Source organism: Cololabis saira, chromosome 15 (genome assembly GCF_033807715.1).
Source record: "Cololabis saira isolate AMF1-May2022 chromosome 15, fColSai1.1, whole genome shotgun sequence".
Lineage (NCBI taxonomy): Eukaryota > Metazoa > Chordata > Actinopteri > Beloniformes > Belonidae > Cololabis > Cololabis saira.
Window position 1 is genome coordinate 30491518 of NC_084601.1, and position 19071 is coordinate 30510588.

Here is a 19071-nt window from a genome sequence, read left to right on the forward strand (position 1 = left end):
GTGCTTTTATTATTTTACCTCTTTTCTTATCATTTTATTTCATTTTATTTGTTATTTAGTGTTTAATTATGTCTTGCTGCTTTTAATGTTGATGTAAAGCACTTTGAATTACCATGTGTTGAATTGTGCTGTACAAATAAACCTGCCTTGCCTTGCTGGTCATCTCAAGTCGAACCGAGCGGGGGCGCTGTGGAGTTCATCTTTTTTTCTTTAAGAGAAGAAGAAAAAGGCGCCTTCCGAATGCGCATGCGCCGCAGATTTGCTTCGCCAGGTTTCGCGTTGAAACTATTTTTTTCTGCCGCGTTTGTGCAACTGCATGGCCAGATACATGAGGCCCCCGAACACATCTCTGTTTGTCAGGAACATCTCTGACGAGTCCAGGTGAGCAGCCCGCGGATCGGACGATCCTCCACGTGTTTAGGTCCGTTAGCTCCGCGGCTAACGCTAGCGCCGCGTGTATCAAGGTGGAATATCTCACACAAAAGGAGATAAAACACCACAAAACTGCTCTCATGCTGTTTTAATCCCACTTTAGTCGTCCGATTTATCCGTTTCTGTGGCTTTATCTAAGCATTTTTCTGTTTATGCAGTGGCTGGCTGAGCTAACGCGTATTTATTTATTTATTTGTTTAATTTTGGTCCATTTATACACACAAAAGGCGTTTAAATGGCTAAAATCTTAGTTTATTATTTAGCTAACCTGTTATTCAATCTAAACTAACGTTATCGTTGAGCCAGTTGCAGTATCCGTTAGTTTTAGTTAGTAAACGTTTTTCTGCGTTTAAAAGATGCGTTTGGTCAATAAAGCTGTTAATAGTTATTACATGTTAGATTTAGATTTATAATACAAATGTTGGTCTCTAAATAAAAGATCTCAACCGAGGTTGATGACTGAAATAAGTTGTGGGCAGCTATAACCACAAGAAATGAAAACAAATAACTTGAGCTTAATTAAAGCGCATATTCTCATTTAATCTCATGTAATGTGTCTTGCAAACACTTAAAGGGAAAAAAAAGAATCTTTTGGTGGAAAAACTTGCTTATTCACTATATAAGACCGTATTTTGGGTCACTTCAGGTGAGCCCAGACCATAATACTCCCCTGCAGGCATGACGTCAGAGATGCATCATTCTGAAATAGGATAAACAGAAACAAGGTTAGATCTAGGCCTGTGTTGAAAAAATCGATTTCTGATTCTAAATCGATTCTCATATTAATTCCTAAAAATCGATTTGTATGTCTAAAGATCGATTTTTTTTTTTATTACATTTTTTTTTTTCCCATCATTACATTTTTGCCTGGTGAACTTTAATCCCAGTAGTCCCACTAGTTTTGAAAACTCCTCTTTAGAAGCTTTTCTTTAGAGAAAATGCTGGACATTTCAGCTTAAATTTCTAAATGTTATATTAGTTAAATGAAGTTCATATTATCTATATTTACTAGAGCTTGTTTGGTTTCTCTGTTATCGGACACGGTTTGTCATGAAATACCTGAAAAATACCGGGTGCTTCATGGCAAACTGTGTCTGGTGACAGAATAAATCAGACAAGCTAAAATAATTTGTTTACTGCTTGAGCTGTTGCAATTTCTTTCTTTTTTTGCACTTTAAATGGATATTGAAATGCCTTTGAGTTATTTTTTCTTAGTTATTTCACAATAATTATTATGAAATTATTATTTCAATAGTTATTTTACAGTCATATAATCCAGGCAACACTAACCCAAATCAATATTGGATCGAATCAAATGGTGATAATCGATTCTGAATCTTAAGAATCGGAATCGAGTCGATTCTTGACATTTGAATCGATACCCAGATCTAGTTAGATCACATGGCCTTTTGCCCCAAAAACCAAACACCAAATAAATATAAAAAGATAGATACATGTTTCAATATCTGTGATGAAAATATTCCACAAAGTTATTATACTGTCCTGGTTATTGCACAGTCCGGTTTGTTGTTGGTCAGACTGACTGACCCCCCACGGTCCCTTTTGTTCTCCTTGGCGCTCCTCTCCCTCAGTGAGGATTTGAACAATGTGTACCTCAACATTTATTGAGAAACGTATTCGCATGTAGGAGACATTTGTTTTACTACTACTGCCACTACAACAAACTTGTTAAACTTCAGACAGGGTTAAAGTTTTGCTGCTCATTCTACTTCTCCCATTCAAAGCCATGGCAGAAATGCAAATAATACCCATTTGTTCAGTTTTTAAGTTTAAAAAAAGACTGAATTCATTCATAAGTGTTCCCACTTCGCTGATGGGCTACTTCACACGTTTTGTCACTTTTTACTGGTTTTATATCTATACACTGACGTCCAGAGGCAGTTTCCTCGGCTTCTGTTGGTACTGAATGTCATGGAAAAAGCTACTAAATGTCTTAAACGCGTTCTCTCCAACGAGGTGAATAACTGGACTGAAACTGAGTGTCTAACTTACCAAGAATAAGAGAAATGATCCAGATTTCAGTTGATTTAATTAAACGGTTGCAAGCAAAAGGGTCAGAACATACATCAAGCGTCTCGATGCAGAATGACGATGAAACAGAGGAAGTATACTGATTTATTAAAGCGTAGATGATTTATTCTAGTAGAGAAAACATTGATAAGGGGTTCCCACCGCTAATCTTTGTTTGGGCAGAGTACTCGTCTGCACCTTCAGTCGGCCACATCCTGCTGCTCTCAGCAGTTTGTTTTTCATAAAGTATGGGAAACACTTTTTTTCCCATCACATTGACTCTTAGAAATCAAAGTCCAGAGAAACCAGACTAAATTACGGTGCATTCACACCAGCTTTTTGTTCCACTTTTAAATGGACAGGTATTTGTTTGCTGGGAGCGTCTAGCTCGTTTGGTGAGGTTTGAATGCCCAATCAAACTGATCCACCCAAACAAGTTTGTTTTGATCTGCTTCAAGGGAAACCGAATGCAGGAAGTCGAGAACAACAAAAGGCGTTTTGCATAAACACAACTTAAACCAATGAGTGTTGGACACTTTCCATGTGAAATGTTTCGCGGTCAGACATGAAGCGAAGAAGACGTAAACGCTCTGATAGAAGTGTGGTTACATGAAAATATATCACAATTACTCAATTACACAAGAGTAATGAAGTTTGCAAACTGATTAGCACATGAGTGTTTTTATGAGTTACTTTATCATACTGTGAAATGTTGTATGTGTGTGTGGTGTTGTTTTTTTCCCAATACATTTTTATCTTGGTGACACTCAGAGTGACAACTGGGACCTCATGGTATTGTTAGTCTTATTTGCTATAAAGGTTTCACAAGTTGGTGTGGTGAATGAAACAATTTTGTACCTGTTAAACTGTTTGTTTTTATAAAAGTGCACGTTTTAAAGGGACAGTTAGCCAAATGAGGGGGGCAAAGTGTGAGGTCATTTATTCCACCAGGGTTGAATATTTCTTTTATTTAATTTCCTAAATGTAAAAGGAAACTACAGCCTTTAGGTGTAACGCTGAGTCCTACTCAGCCTGTCGCGTCTAAATTTATCCACAGAAGACTCAGAATTGACAAGTGAGAAGCTTACAATTGCTTATGTTTGGGTTAATTTTTACTTTAAGCATTTGTTTCATTTGCAATTTGATATTTTTGAATAAAACACTCTATTTTCCTCCATCATGAAATTTGAACATGTTCTAGCGACTAGACGGGGAGTTGAATTGTATGCACTAATGCTAAAATTGGACCTTTTTTTATTTTTAAGCCTGGAGTGACTAAAGCAGCTGCTCACACTCTGCTACTCCTATATTTCTGTTTCAAAACGACACGGTGAGGTCACGGGGTGTTTTTGACTTTCACTGTGGTGGTTTTATCAAGTGGGTAGCTTACACACCAGCTGAGAGGGGGGACGGTGAGTTTTGGGTTGAACTGTCCCTTTAACTCACTCAGCAGCTGCTCTTCCAGCTGTTTTGTGGTAGATGATGTAGGAAGAGTTGCCCATGATGGTCAGTCAAGTTACACTTGTATTTACGATATTCAGGCCTGAGGATTTGCGGCGTGAGTTTGGCCGCTATGGGCCGATAGTAGATGTCTACATCCCACTTGACTTCTATACACGCCAGCCGAGAGGATTTGCATACATTCAATATCCTTTTCACAATAATTTTAACACTGTGATCCTGTTAACCAGCTACTGTCATTTCTTTTCAGCAGAGAAGATAATGCTTTTGTACATTTTGCCTCTTTTTTTATTTTTATAATTTCTCATGTGATCTACTATCTAACATACATATTTCTCTGTTATTGCTTCAGAAAATGTAAAAGCATCCAGTTGTGGAACCGGCCACAAAGAGTTACAAAGACCCATTTAGAGTAGCTGTAAAGACAAGTGACACAGACCTGCAGGATCAGAGGGAGGGAAAAGGTTGAAAAGAGAAAGTAAAGCATGAAGACGAAAAGGGAAACCAGACAAAGCTTGGAAATGGCGACAAAGAATAAAGAAAAGAGGTTTAAGAGGAAAAAGCAAGCAGGAAACCCAAGTCTCTCTGGGAGTCGATTAAAGAGTGTAAAGATCAAGATGAAGTTCAAAGTCAAGCATGGGCAAAGGTAACATGTCTGAATTATTTTGTATCCTCCCAAGACAAATTCACAAATTAGTAGTGACACCAAAAATCAGCTTTCCCTTTTGACATTTTAATTTTGGTCGAGACAATTTAATCAAATATTAATAGTTGATTACTTTTCATATATATTTGTCCTGTTGGCTCAGACGTCTTGTTGATGTTTGAAAAGCTTGCCTCATCTTTAAGCTCTACAGAAGTGCTGTGTTTTCTTGTTTTTTTTTTTTTGTCACCTGGCTGGGGGTAATACACTTCTGTTTTAGCTTTTAGTTGATGAACAAAACAGTTACGTTGGTAGATTTAAGGGGTGTGGAGATGCTTTTCTGCTGTGTCTTTGTGATTGTTGCCTCCCCGCAAATGAGAACGATGAAAGCCCTTAACAGCTCAGCATATTTGAGGATGTGCGTGACGCAGAAGATGCCCTCCACAGCCTGGACAGGAAGTGGGTTTGTGGTCGGCAGATCGAGATCCAGTTCGCCCAAGGTGATAGAAAAAGTAAGTATCAAATATGTTGAACCCTCATCAGCATTGAGACTTTTAAAAACTTTATTATGAGCCCATGTCTGGGTTTGTCCCGGTTTCATTGAAAAAGAGCTCTCAGGTGGGAGTGGCTGGTTGTTTGGTCCCTTTTGTCATTTTGCTTTTCCCGTGACAGCACCCAATCAGATGAAGACGAAGGAGAGGCGTTCGCCCTCTGGTCGCTCGTCCCGCTACGACGACTACGAGCGAGAGGGCCGGCGCAGGCGGTCGCGCAGCCGCAGCTATGAACGATACAGATCACGCAGCCCGTCCTACGATCGCCGCCGCAGGCGATCTGAAAGTCCCAGAGAGTGAGTTTCTCTTCTTCGTGCTTCTATCGGGTTATTGTTGCTTGAAGTAGAAAGGGGACAAAACTCTTCCATCTCTGTCTTCAGATCTCGTGGGCGGATGTATGCGAGAGGACGAAGCAGGAGCCGTGAAGGAGAAAGGTAAAAAGAACAAACTCCATGACATGTACAGTGTGACGTTTGTAGTTGACCCTTTATCAGTCTTCTGATTGGTCCCTGACTGACCAATCAGAAACATCATCCTCCGTTGCTACATCCGGGTCGGAATATCCGGTTGGACAAAACAGCCGTCTCTTTCATTCACATTGATGGAAAAAGTCTTGTTTTTACTTGCCTTTTTATCAAAATTGAATCCACTGGATTATATTTTTTAGACTTTCTTTTTTTAGTAAAAATGAACACTTGTGTCGTGAGGCTGCAGCATATTTTTATCCCCAAAAGTCGGCTCCGCAGCATGATACAACAGCAAAAGCGTTTTATTTATTTAACTTAGAATGGTTAAGCGGTGTGCTCGGGGAAGTGGTAAAAGATAGAATCACAGAAATACATTTCATCCCAAAACCAACCGTAAATTACGAAACATATCTGCTTTGGCTAAAACTATGTGGACGGCCACAACTTCCAGCTAAACTAATCAAAAAACTTTGTTTATGTTTTTTTTTTAACTCGCTACACGGTACCTGAAGTGTTCCTTTTTATTCATATCTAGTTGCTGTTGATTTTCTTTGGTCCAATAATTAGAAATAAAGTGATGTAAAACCCCATTTTTACAGTGGAAGTGGACGGGAGAGACGACAGTTTGCAGCTCCAATCTCTGAAGTTGGTTCTCAGTGCGTCATTTTATTTGAAAACTTGAAAATTCCTGACAAGAAACCTTGTAATATGCAGCCACAAGTTTAAATGTGCTGCAGACGGAGTTACTGAAAGTCCTAGTGAACTTGTGTGTCGTGCGTCTCCAGATACAAGCAGCGGCCCCGTAGAGAGTCCAGGGAGGGGTCCCGGTCCTGCATGAGGTCTGCGTCTCCGCGGGAGAACGCCAACCCGCCGTCGGCCTCCCACTACACCGAGGAGGAAGTGCGGCGTGAGCAGCGCGAGCAGCAGACCCCCTCCCACTCCAGGTCCAGGTCCGTGTCCAGGTCGCGATCTCGCTCACGCTCTCGGTCCTGGGCCGGGCGGAAGTCCGGAGGACGCTGAGCAGAAGCCGCCGCCGCCCTCCCGCCCGACTCCCCTCCCATCCCCCGCCTGATGGACCTGAGGTGGTCGTTTAAGAGAGGATGATTTGTTTTTGACGTGAATGTGACACCCACTGAACCATCTGTAGAAAGGTTGTTTTCTTTGTTTTTGTTTGTTTTGCAGCTCCAGTTTCAGCAGCGCTGCTTTCTCGGCTTTGTTTTATAAAACTGTTTCGTTAAAGCTTCCCACTAGGAATAATAAGTGCTGGTTTGAGTTCAGTGGTACCAAGCCAAGATGAAGATGGTGTCTTTGTTTTTAATCGAACAGTAACTGATCATTTTTGAAACATTTTCCACCATTTTTGCTAGTCGAAACCAGTATTTGTCGATGGATCTGATGTTTGTGCGTCTCGCTGCATTTATAACAAAATATGTACTTAATACTCGAGTGCTGACCTTCCTCATCACACGTTCATCATTTCTCCTTAAGAATCGGCTTCAACATTGCTTCAGATACACAAATGGTCACATGACTCCTGCAGGACGACCCGGTCGGGGTCGGAAGTCCCGCAGGGATCATGTGACGAGTCCTTGAGTTTAAGAAATAAAGTGGCAAACTTCCGGGAAATAAAACAGACTAAATGCAAGTTTAATGACGGTTGGCAGTTCTGTGAGTTTAGGTGCTGAGATGTGTGAACATGATACTGTGGTCCTCTAAAAGTGTTAAACTGTCAGGACTGTACTCTCCGTTTTATTTTAGTGGTGGTTTGTGTAAAAGTAGATCGTTTCAAATGGCATTTTATTTTATACAATTTTTTCCAAATGGCAGTTCCGAGCGGAGGAAGCAGAATTTCTCATCGGTGTTTACTTGACTGTTGATTGATTTTCAGACTGACTTTGTCACTGCATGTTTTATCCCCTTAATCTTCTATCTTTAGTAGGAAGAAACTGTTATTTTGAGTAATAAACTGATGATTCCAGTAAAAACTAACCTCGTCTTCGGTTTATTTCTACGTCTAAACATTGTATTGACTGAAGTTTGGCGTATTGATCAGATTTTTCCTCCCGACTGCTCTGTGTGGAGGCGTGGCCGCGCATGGCAACGCACCAACTCGGCCGTCGGTCCAGAGCCGGCCCCCATCGATTTCCTTTTAATGGAACGGCAGCCGGGAGGACGGAGCCAAATTAAAATCGCTGCAGCAGAAGCGGTCGTGTGTGAAATCGGACGTCCTATTGAGCGCTCTGTTGGAAAGACGCGTCAAGCGAGTTATCAGAGTCTGTAATGGGATAAATCAGATCACCAAAACATGAGGTTTGACTCCTGGAGACCGGAATCCAGCTGTGCCCCTTCTTTTTTTTTTAGTTTAAAGACCTTTTTAGTTTTTAAATGTTGCAGAAAATGTGGATTCCTGTTTCCTGAGACACAAAAAGTGTCCCTGATACTAAAAACTACCACAAAACACCAAGTAGATCTGACCTTTTATATAGTTTGCGGTTTGAAAACAAAGGAAAGGTCAGGTGAGACTGATTTTAGACGTCTCATTCTCAGTCAAACTCTGCTGTAATTCCAGTTTCTTTCACCCCAGAAGAGGTGGATTATCCGACCCTGAGGTCCTTTCAGGTCAATCTAGTGCACCGGTTCTTTCCCTGCAGAGGATCAAACGAGTCCAGGGTCCCGCGGGTTCAATTCACACCTAATGACCGGCCAGAAGCGGGAGGCCGGCCGCTCGCACCGCTGCGAGGGAAATGGCAGCAGAGCAGGGCCACGGTATTGATCGCTCTCGCCTTTCAGAGTTTATAAGTCATGAACGACTGGAGCCGGCTGGCATCATCAGTTTTGGTCCAGTTTCTGACCAGCGGTGGGACTGAAGTCTGAGGATTAAAGGAGATCAGAGATGAGCTCGTAGGACTTCAGTCGGCTTCATGACTGATGCACATTGTTTCATATAGAAGATGAAAGGTGAGTTGATTTGTTGTAAAGTGCATGTTTGAGCTCTGCAGAGGTCAGGAATGGTTACATAAGCTTGAGTGCTTCTAGTTTTAGTTATGGCGTTGGATCCTCGTGACAGGTGATGATTTAACAGAATAAAATGGTATTAAAATACCCAGATTTACCACATATTACACTATTTTAATCATTGCTGTATGTTGTTGACTAGTGTTAAAACTGCAAAATGTCAAAGTCTTTTAGATATATTTTCATCCTTGGGTCAGTGAGAAAAGCCTTTTTAAACATTTTGAAGTGAAGTGTTAAGTTTTAACTTCAAAAATCACAATTTTCAGAAGGTAAATGTAGTTATGGTTGAGAAGCAATATCCAAAACTGACAAAAAGACCTCATCACCTCCGACCGTCACTCTTTCTGTGGCTTAGTGTAAAATTAACGTGTCCGTAAAATAATATGCATCCAAACATAACACCACAGCATCTAACAAAGGTTGAATAGGAACCAGATTGTAAACTTTACACCCCCAACATCCCAAAACATCTGAGACAGTTTAATGAGTGACCTTTAGGTGACCCGAGATGGTGTGAAGATGCACGACTTATATCAGCTATGGCTCAGGGGGCAGTTTTATTTATGTCCTACTGGTTGTGTAATAATGCAAATAAATAAATAAATAAATAAATAAATGGTACAGATGTGAAGCTGACGCACGTTTTTTTTAAGTGCAGTGTCGCTAATGGCCACTAGGGGGCAGCGCCGGTCAACCCGCACTCAGGAAACACCGCCGGTGTTCTGCAGATCCTTGCTTTTTTTTTTTTTACTGAACACAATTTATAAACAAGAAAAACACATTTTATACAAACTGCTAGTAGAGGAAATATAATATAAGAAAATAGAACATTTTGGGAGGTATCATGAACAAGAGACATATACACAAAAAATAAGGTAGACAAGTAAAGTTAATAACAAAGGAACAGTAAGGCATTTTAAAGCAAATGGCATCGACATATGTCTTCACACCTAGTATTGGAAAAATTAACATACATTCTAAGAGGTAAAGTTGGAGAATTTAATGACATGTGGTCACCCTTTTTACGTTTTATGGACAATCTGCCCAATGATTCTCATGGACAAAGATTACATGACGATTAATTAGTTTTATTTTATTTTTTTAATTTGTTTTATTTTATTCTTTACTTTTGATTATTATTACTAGTTATTTTATGTATTCACATATTTTCTGTTGAGTAGTTTTGCTGAGGACCCTAGGGGGAGGTTGGGGAGGGGGGGTGTTTTTGGGCTTGTTATGTATGTTTTGTATGTTTGTTTGTTATAAGAGTGAAAATCGATAAACAGAATTTGAAAAAAAAAAAAAAAATAGCATCGACATTTCAGAAAGAGACTTAAAATAAAAGATATTTTGATATATCGGTTAATGATTTTTTGCAGAGTTATTTAACTTAATATTTTTCATAGAGACAAAACTTTTGAAATCATTTAAAAACACTGGAAAGGGGGCTTCATTTTTCTCATTTTTCTCCATTTACAACAGTGTATATGATATTTAGCCAGTAGAAGAATGTCATTAACCAAGGAGGACACTGATTTGTCAATGTAAAAAATAATATTAGCGATTTCTAATTTTGGAATGTCATTCATTTTTAAAGATAGACAATTTCTAATTTCACGCCAAAAAGTTTGTGAGACAGGACACAATAGAAAAATGTGATCAAGTTCAGATTCATTACAAAAAGCACAGGGGTCAACTTCAAATTTAAATCTTTGTCTCAAAAGTTCAGCGGTTGGATACATTTTATTGATCAATTTAAAATGAGTTTCCTTGACTTTGGGGGGAATGGGCCATTTTATATAGTTTGAGTGGGCTTTTTGTGTAGACAAACTTAAAGACTGAAGTGTCAGAATATAACCCTCTGTGATAGTCATTAAATGATCTCGACTTAAAGACGGCACTTATAAAGTTGTTGTAACATTTCTTATCCAATAATCCTCAATAACTAACACAGGAAGTGCTGTCTCAATATCTCAATACATTAGAGCACTTTAATCAAATGAATAAGTGGCAGGGGAATGGCTTTACAAACCTTTATAAATTCTGCATGACAATTTAAACCATATTTGTTCAAGAAGGATGCAAAATCCAATACATTCCCTTCCCAGAATCATCTAGCAGATCAGCCAATCCTTGCTACCTGCCGACAAATGCTGCTTTGTGGTTCTGCACATGTGCACAGTCAATTTTCAAAGTTTGATTGCCACATCCATCATTTCTTGCACGATGTAAAATTGATAATATGGGATGTTGAGCATTTGATCCTTCAAAATACACTACCCGTGACATGAATTACATTACACTTTGTGAACATTATACGATAAAGAGAAGAAAAAAAACAATTCTATCGGTTTAGTCATGATCATGGTTCCTCTTTAAGCAGCATTTTCAAGGATTTTCAGTCAGATGTCACTTAACATCACCATGGAAACCGTCACCTGTCAGTCAGAGCCTCAAAGTTTCTCTATTTTACACACACATGTATGGATTTATCTCACATTTTTCAGCAGTTTTAGCAATTTTTTCACCGTCATGTCCTCATGTGATTTACGGTGGATTATATTTTTATTTATTTATTAGGGCCAGACAGGAGAAAAATGTAAATAATATTTTAGAGGAGTAAGATTTTTTTTTCATTATGCACTTCGAGAAAAAGGTTGAAATGTCGAGATTAATGTTGAAGTACAATTTCGAGAAAAAAGTCAATGTATTTCAACTTTATTCTCGAAATTTCAACTTTATTCTTGAAATTGTATTTCAACATTAATCTTGAAATTTTTACTTTTTTCTCGATATATCGACTTTTTTCTCAAAGTGCACAATAAAAAAAATCTTCCCCTCTCTAATATTTTTTCTCCTGCATGGCCCTAATACTCTTCTGTATGTTTCACACAAATACAAGGATGAAGAAAAAAAAACGACAACAAAAAACAAAAACAAAAAATTTCACATGAGGAAAATATATTAAAAAAAAAACAACAAGAAGAAATATGTGTGAGGAGTGGTTAGAAACCTATATAGGCTTATATGAAAACCACACGCAACCAATATACTAAAGTTAAGATATTAAGAGATTGTATTTGCATAAGCTACCTTAACTGTGCAATATTCTTTCATCCATTTACGTGCTGTATCTTGTTTTTACATAGCCTTTTCATGTGTGCACTTTTATGGAGCTGCTGCTTAATCTCGTTATATTATTATAATGACGATAAAGGCTTTGTATTCTATTCTATTTGTCTGACTCTGTCTCTTCTGACTGCAGCACAGTTGATGTAAAAGAAATCCAACAAACATGGGGGACTGGAACTTCCTGGGCGGGATCTTGGAGGAGGTGCACATCCACTCCACCATGGTGGGGAAGATCTGGCTGACCATCCTGTTCATCTTCCGGATGCTGGTGCTCGGCGTGGCGGCGGAGGACGTGTGGAACGACGAGCAATCGGACTTCATCTGCAACACGGACCAGCCGGGCTGCCGCAACGTGTGCTACGACCAGGCCTTCCCCATCTCCCTCATCCGCTACTGGGTGCTGCAGGTGATCTTCGTGTCCTCGCCGTCCCTGGTCTACATGGGCCACGCCATCTACCAGCTGCGCGCCCTGGAGAAGGAGCGCCACGGCAAGAAGGTGGCGCTGCGCCGCGAGCTGGAGGCGGTGGACGCCGAGATGGCGGAGGTGAAGCGGAGGATGGAGAAGGAGATGCGGCAGCTGGAGCAGGGGAAGCTGAACAAGGCGCCGCTGCGGGGGTCGCTGCTCTGCACCTACGTGGCCCACATCGTCACCCGCGCCGTGGTGGAGGTCAGCTTCATGACGGGCCAGTTCGTGCTGTACGGCCACCGCCTCAGCACGCTGTACAAGTGCGAGCGGGAGCCGTGCCCCAACATGGTGGACTGCTTCGTGTCGCGGCCCACGGAGAAGACGGTGTTCATGATGTTCATGCAGGCCATCGCCTGCATCTCGCTCTTCCTCAGCCTGCTGGAGGTCATACACCTCAGCTTCAAGCGCATCAAGAAGGGCATCCTGGACTACTACCCCCACCTGAGGGACGACCTGGACGACTACTACGGCAGCAAATCCAAGAAGAACTCGGTGGTGCACCAGGTGTGCGTCGGGACGACGGCGGGGCGGAAGGCCACAATCCCCACGGCGCCCAGCGGCTACACGCTGCTGCTGGAGAGGCAGGGCAACGGGCCCGACTACCCCCTCCTCAGCGCCTCCTCCGCCTTCGTCCCCATCCAGGGGGACCCGGGCCTGAAGCCGGAGGGCCTCAAGGACGTGAAGGGGGGGGTGCCGAGCCCCACGGAGCAGAACAGCAACTCCAACAACACCAGCAGCGAGACGCGCTCCCCTCCCGCCGAGAAGCAGGACGACCCCGGGGAGTCGCCCCCCCGCCACGAGGACCTGGCCTGCCGGAGCTCCGAGTACCCCACCCTCCCCGTGGCGGACGCCCCCCCGGGGCCCGCGCCGGCGGGCGTCGCCCGGAGGTCGCGGAGGATCAGCCCGCCGTGGAACTGCTCCACGGTGGTGGAGGGGAACTGTTCGGACAGCGGGAGCTCGTACCCGGGGGGCAGCAGCACGAAGCTCCGCAGCAGCAGCCCCAGGTCCAGCCCCCGGTCCAGCCCCCGGCCCAGGGTGCTGTCCAAGAGGCCCAGCAGACCCCAGAGCCCCGACTCGGCGGGGGACCTGAGCTCTGCGTCGCGACACAGCCGCGAGAGCAACAGCCCCCCGGTGTCGTCGCCCAACCGGCGCGTGTCGGCGGCGAGCAGCGGCAGCAGCAGGCGCGCCCCGACTGACCTGCAGATATGACCTCACCTGCAGACACCTGAACTTTCTGTCTTTCTTTTTTAAATAAAAGAGACTGAAACAAGCTCACTAAGCCTTGGCCGCGACCTGCTGTAGAGATTATTGTCCTGAACCCAGAAGGGAGCTGTTTTTCTGTTGAGATTTAAACAATAACGAGGTGTTAAGACCGCACTCCTTTTCCACCAAACCGGTTCCAGGGCTGGTTCTGATACCCCTTTTCCACCAAACTGGTTCCAGGGCTGGTTCTGGGCCAGTGCTGAGTTTCTGTTTCCACGGACAAAGAACTGGCTCCGGTTCCAAGGTAGCACGTAACTCTTAGCTGGTCTAGAGGAAAGAACCGCTTACGTAAGCGGAGGGGGAGGAGTTGTTAAGACCAACGGCAATAGCAAGACTGGGAGATGGAGACATTTTCAAATAAGAATAGTGCTTGGTCGCCAAGTTGCATTCTGGGACGCGGCGGCCATGTTGGCAGTGAGTGTAGTAGCACCAAGTGAACAGACGGAACGCAAAAAAAAAATTTTAAATGCCGGAGAGGAACTAGAATTTACCGGGATACCTTAAACAAGGAAGCCAGGGACCGGTATATGGAGAAGATAATGATTATTAACGGTTTGGATCCATATGAAATCCCTACTAAAGAGTGCAGCTCCGCGGAGGACTTACTGCCCCAGTTCTGCACAACCGACGTCTTCAGCTACCTTGTTTGCGGTGTAAGCGCCTACACTTCGGAGCAGTTCCGTGGACCAAGTCCTATTAGAACAGATACCTTGTTGTTGTTGTTGTTGTTGCTTCAACTTTCTCGTAAACGCAGCAACGTAACTGATGTTTGCAGCAACATAACTGGTGTGACTCCCCTTAGCATCCGAGCTGTGGAAAAACAAACCGGTTCTCTTCTGGTTCCCAATTTGAACGAGTTGATAACCAGAACCAGCCCTGGAACCGGTCTGGTGGAAAAGGGTTCGGTGTTCTCACGCTTCCGGGTCACCGTTCCGCATCCAGACTGATTTATCAGAACCAGACTGAGTGATGGAGAGAAATGGAAAACTCCATCACAGATCGATGACTTTGCTTTAGATGCTTTCACTGCGGCGGAGCTGCAATTAACCCAACATCTGTTCCAGCATCCATCCGACTCCAGGACACAAGCTACAACCATTATTTCTCTTTTCCACTTTTGTTTTGTATGAAAGTTATTTTTCTACTTAATAGTCATGCAACCGATACAGGATTCCTTACAGAAAAGGTTAAATATATCTAGATGTTCTTGTTTTGTTCCCAGAAACAACTGTGACCATCAAGAAACTGAGTGATGTTGAAAAAAACCCTTTATTTATAAGCACAAGTTGCTTGTTTTATAACAAAAATTAACAGTGATTCTGTATTCACTGTACATTCATTAAACCAAAATAAAGAGTTATATTAAATACAAAAAAAGGCCAGTGCTTGTTCCTTTTCTTCCTCATTTTTCCTTCATTTATCACAAAAGACGACTCCGTGATCCCTCTACTCTCCGGGTTCTTCGTCTGGCGGCGCCTCGTGTTGCATCAGCTGTTGGGAAGAGACGGAAGAGGAGGTCAGAAGCTTCAGGGCCGAGACTCACCCGGGGACTCGGCTCAGACTCCGGCGGACTCTCACCCTGGTCCTCAGCTCCTTGTTCTCCTCCATCAGCAGGTTGCACTTCTGCTGCAGGTCCGTCAGCTCCATGCGGAGCGCATCGGCGTCGGCCGGCTCCGGCCCGCCCGCCCCCATGTGGAGCTTGATGAAGCTGGGATGCCGGTTAAGGTCAACCCACCCTCCCAATATCACAAACGTTCTCTGTCCTCACTAAACAGGAGCATGCAAAGGTTTCGGCACCCCTGGTGAAAATGTCTGTTGCTGTGGAAACCAAATAAAAGCGGAATAAAGTGAGAAGAAGCTTGAAAGTAAAGCTGAAGCAATTATTCTTCTGAGGTTCTCGAGCTGTCTGGCTGCTCTTGTGATGTCTATCCACAGATTATCGACCGTGCATCCATCAGAGGATCGTGACGATAAAACCATCAGCTCCAACCTCTTTGTGAAGTTGAATGTGAATCCTGAGGCGGATTTAGGATCTCCATCTGCTATAAGAACTATCTTTATGTGAGAATTGGCTTTTTAACTGAATATTTTCTTCTATACAGCTGTGAAATGTTCTCTGTAATTGTCCCAACCATGCCCCATCCACCACCGTGCTGAACAGCTGATGATGAAATCTTGTACCTTCTCTCCAAATATAACGTGATTAAATGCAGCTTTAAGGTAAGAAGGGGTTGATTAGGTGTTGATTAGAGAACCTAAGCAATTTTCTGCAGTCAAACAGATCTCATTTCCTTTTCTCGTGATCTCCTAAACAGCTCTACAAGATGTTTTTGGACCAATTCAGACCCAAGGTGCCTTTAAGCATCAGACTTAGGACTTATGGGGTCAATCATATAACAAAGCGAGGAAAAGGCCACCTGAAAATACTTTGATCTCCTCCAGTATTATCCAGTGGTTGGTGACTGTTGGGGCCAAGGGAGTCAGAGTCGACTCCCTAAAACAACTGATTAAGGTTTTAAGCTTCAGTAAAAGTTGTCTGAGATCTAAATCTGTGTGCAAATAGATTCTAGGTGATGCTGGGACAGATCTTTAGTGATGCTCCTGGGGTCATCAGGCATCATCGTCACCCTGGCTCAGAAAAACAAAGTCAGAATGGATCAGACCCGGACTCGTGTTACAGCAGCTCTGGTTCACAGATCAGACAAAGTTCAGACGGCCAAAGACTCCATGGATGGCTTAATGGCTTTTTCTCTTTCCAGCCGCTGCGATGTAGTTTATCGACTTCACAGACCTCTGCCGGGTCGCAGCGGGTCCTCCTGCACCAAAATGCTGGAAAGCCTGTTTCATATTTAGCTCTTCACCTTTTGGAGACACTCACAGCAACAGGACGTTTAACCATCATCCAAACTATCCCATGCTACAGTAGACTTGTAATTCTCGAGACCACTTTTTTGTGGTCTTAGTCTTGTCTCTGTCTCAACAGTCTTTGGTCTTGGTCTTGTCTCGGACTCGGATAATTGAGATGCCGTTGCTCACTAAGGTGACAGAATCTGGTCTCAGCAGTTCTTCCTCTTGTTAATGTACAGTTTTGTAAACTATTTGTATTTTGCATCTGATTTAATGTTTAGGTGCATCTGCATGTGTCTGTATTTAATTACAGTTTTGTGTTTATAACGGCCTTGTTTGAATAAATATATGAATAATATTTGCATATCGTTGTGATTGATTAAGCATCAGGTCCATTTCAGTGATGCTGATATAGGGTGTAATCTGATTACTATAATGGTAAATAATGTAATTTAAATTCGATAATTGTATCTTTAATATTTGAAATTCATATTTCATCTCCAAATTAAGTCCAATTTAAATCAGTAACATTTATTATTCATCAGACTTTTCTGAGGTGGAGGGGGGTGTTGGAGGCTGGTTATTCTGGTAGATACTTTGGAACTAGTTAGTAGTCGTGTCGATCCTTAAAAGCACTGGAGTCAATCCTCCAATAGTGTAGAAATAGCGGAAGTGCAGTCGCCACACATATCTGATCTCAGCTGATGGATGAAAACATTTATAGTGAGTTCAACATCATCATCCACTTCTCTGTGTTATTGTGCTGCAGTTGAATACAAGCTCATATGGAAACTAGCTGAACCAGGATGGAGCTGATGTTCTACAATCACGCAGGATCAGGAAATAACTAGGTTTCTTTTTGGTCTCGGTCTTTATACTCTCTGGTCCTGCTCTACGCTACAGTATAAAGCCCAATATTCAAATTTCACTGCAACCTCCTCGGTTTTAACAAGTAGAGCAAGTGAGCTGATTTTCATCAAGGGCTCAAAAGACTCACAAATCTTTTGAATAAAGGAGATATAACATATTTTACAGTTGAATGTGTTCATGACCACAGTAAAAAAGGTTTCTTCTGTAATTATGGGGATTAACTGGAGTATGGAGAGCGTTGTTGTGTTATAATCTTCTCTTTATAATCTTCTCGGGGGTCATGTTCTGGGTATGGGTCTCTGGAAAGCGTCTAGAGACAACTCTGTTGTATTAGACGCTATATAAATAAAATTGAATTGAATTGAATTGAATCTTTCACCATCTATAAAGCTGTAGTTTTCTGAAGGATACTCGAGTGCATTGTTAGGTTTGTCTGGTTCTTCATAAAGTGCCACCAAAACTGTAACAGAAGAATAAAAAGACAAGGAAACTCTCATGAAACCGTGCAGCAGTAACAGTGATGAGCTGCTGAGTTTCATGCATCATTTCAAACCGCGGTTGAATTGGTTTGATATTGGATATTGGATATTGGACATTCAAAGACATCCATTTAACTTGTGATACATACCACTGATTTTGGTCATATTGCTTGTGATGCGTTCATGGTCATCTAGACCATATATCACAAGAGAGTAATTATTATAAAATCATATTATGGGCTGATTTAATGAGGTTTAATGAATTCAACACCCAACACCAAACAATTGTTTGAAAGCAATCGGTATTATGTATCACAAGTTTTATGGGTGTTGAATTCATTAAACCTCATTAAATCAGCCCATAATATGATTTTATAATAATTACTCTCTTGTGATATATAGTCTAGATGACCATGAACACATCACAAGCAATATGACCAAAATCAGTGGTATGTATCACAAGTTTTATGGGTGTTGAATTCATAATATCCAATATCAAACCAATTCAACCGCGGTCCAGATGTTTTGTGTTTTTTTCAGACCTACCGCTCGTTAAAGTGTCAAGGACCCCAGATTTCTCCAGGTATCTTCTGAACTGCTCTCGCTTGGAATCAGAGGCCTGAAACAAGACAAACACTAGTCAGTCACAAACCTCTATAACACACTTTGCTGGGATGCTATCCGGCTAGCTCGTGCTAAATGAGAGCAAATCGAAACTAAATGTAACAGAAAGTGCGTAAGAAAATACTTACTCTGTAGTTGGCCATGAATGCTGTGACAGCAGGGTTATTTACAGATGTATGAAATGTGTTGTTTGGGTTGTTATTTGAAGTGGGACTCTCAGCAGCTGGGGGTGTTTTGGCTTCAGCCTACAAACATGTTGCCATAACGACCAGAAAAACGCGGAAACGACCCTTCTTCCTTGTTTTTTTTTTTTCTCTTGCCACCGTTTAATTAACTAAAATAAATCCAAAAATATGGATTTGTATGATTATACTGTCGTTTTAATTAACTTTGAATGCATGTGTTAATGTTTAAAGGATGTTATATATTCAGTAACTATTGCCGCGTTCCATTTGTCCTCGGAAGTCGGAATTTCCTAGTTCCTAGTCGGAATTTTCAACTGGAACGCCCCTCGAAGTGGGATTTCCTACTGGGAAAGTGGAAGAAGCTTCACCACCCCCGAGTTACCATTCCAAGATGGCTGCCATTCCCAGTTCCCAGTTCCGATTTCCGAGGTAAATGGAACGCGGAATAAGAAAATGACATCACGTTACCGATACAAAAATACAAAAATGAATTAAGTTTGTTTGAAATGTAGAATATTAATAATGCCGAATATACTGTTTCCACACATTATTTACTGTGTGATATTATATTGCTCATATGGATGTATTAATTGTTTTTATATGGT

General features: G+C 42.0%; 3 protein-coding genes across 4 annotated transcripts; 2 read left to right on the forward strand and 1 right to left on the reverse strand.

Moving 5' to 3' along the window:
- Positions 1-228: 228 nt before the first annotated feature.
- On the forward strand, positions 229-7574 carry LOC133460639 (serine/arginine-rich splicing factor 10-like). 2 transcript variants are annotated; one of them, XM_061741318.1, is made up of 7 exons: positions 229-381; positions 4005-4109; positions 4976-5079; positions 5240-5414; positions 5499-5552; positions 6185-6241; positions 6371-7574. In XM_061741318.1, the coding sequence occupies exons 1-7, from the start codon at positions 317-319 to the stop codon at positions 6603-6605; spliced, it is 795 nt and encodes a 264-aa protein (XP_061597302.1). In that variant the 5' UTR covers positions 229-316; the 3' UTR covers positions 6606-7574. The 2 variants fall into 2 exon arrangements, with proteins under 2 accessions (XP_061597302.1, XP_061597304.1); XM_061741320.1 differs by lacking the exon at positions 6185-6241.
- An 854-nt stretch (positions 7575-8428) lies between these two features.
- On the forward strand, positions 8429-13441 carry LOC133460628 (gap junction alpha-9 protein-like). Its single transcript, XM_061741301.1, has 2 exons — positions 8429-8543; positions 11866-13441. Exon 2 carries the CDS (start codon positions 11896-11898, stop codon positions 13405-13407), a length of 1512 nt encoding a protein of 503 aa, XP_061597285.1. The 5' UTR covers positions 8429-8543; positions 11866-11895; the 3' UTR covers positions 13408-13441.
- Positions 13442-14718: 1277 nt separating this feature from the next.
- On the reverse strand, positions 14719-18550 carry mycbp (MYC binding protein). Its single transcript, XM_061741333.1, has 5 exons — positions 18410-18550; positions 18204-18276; positions 17590-17638; positions 15040-15169; positions 14719-14952 (listed from the first exon to the last, which is right to left on the reverse strand). The coding sequence occupies exons 1-5, from the start codon at positions 18422-18424 to the stop codon at positions 14908-14910; spliced, it is 312 nt and encodes a 103-aa protein (XP_061597317.1). The 5' UTR covers positions 18425-18550; the 3' UTR covers positions 14719-14907.
- Positions 18551-19071: the final 521 nt, after the last annotated feature.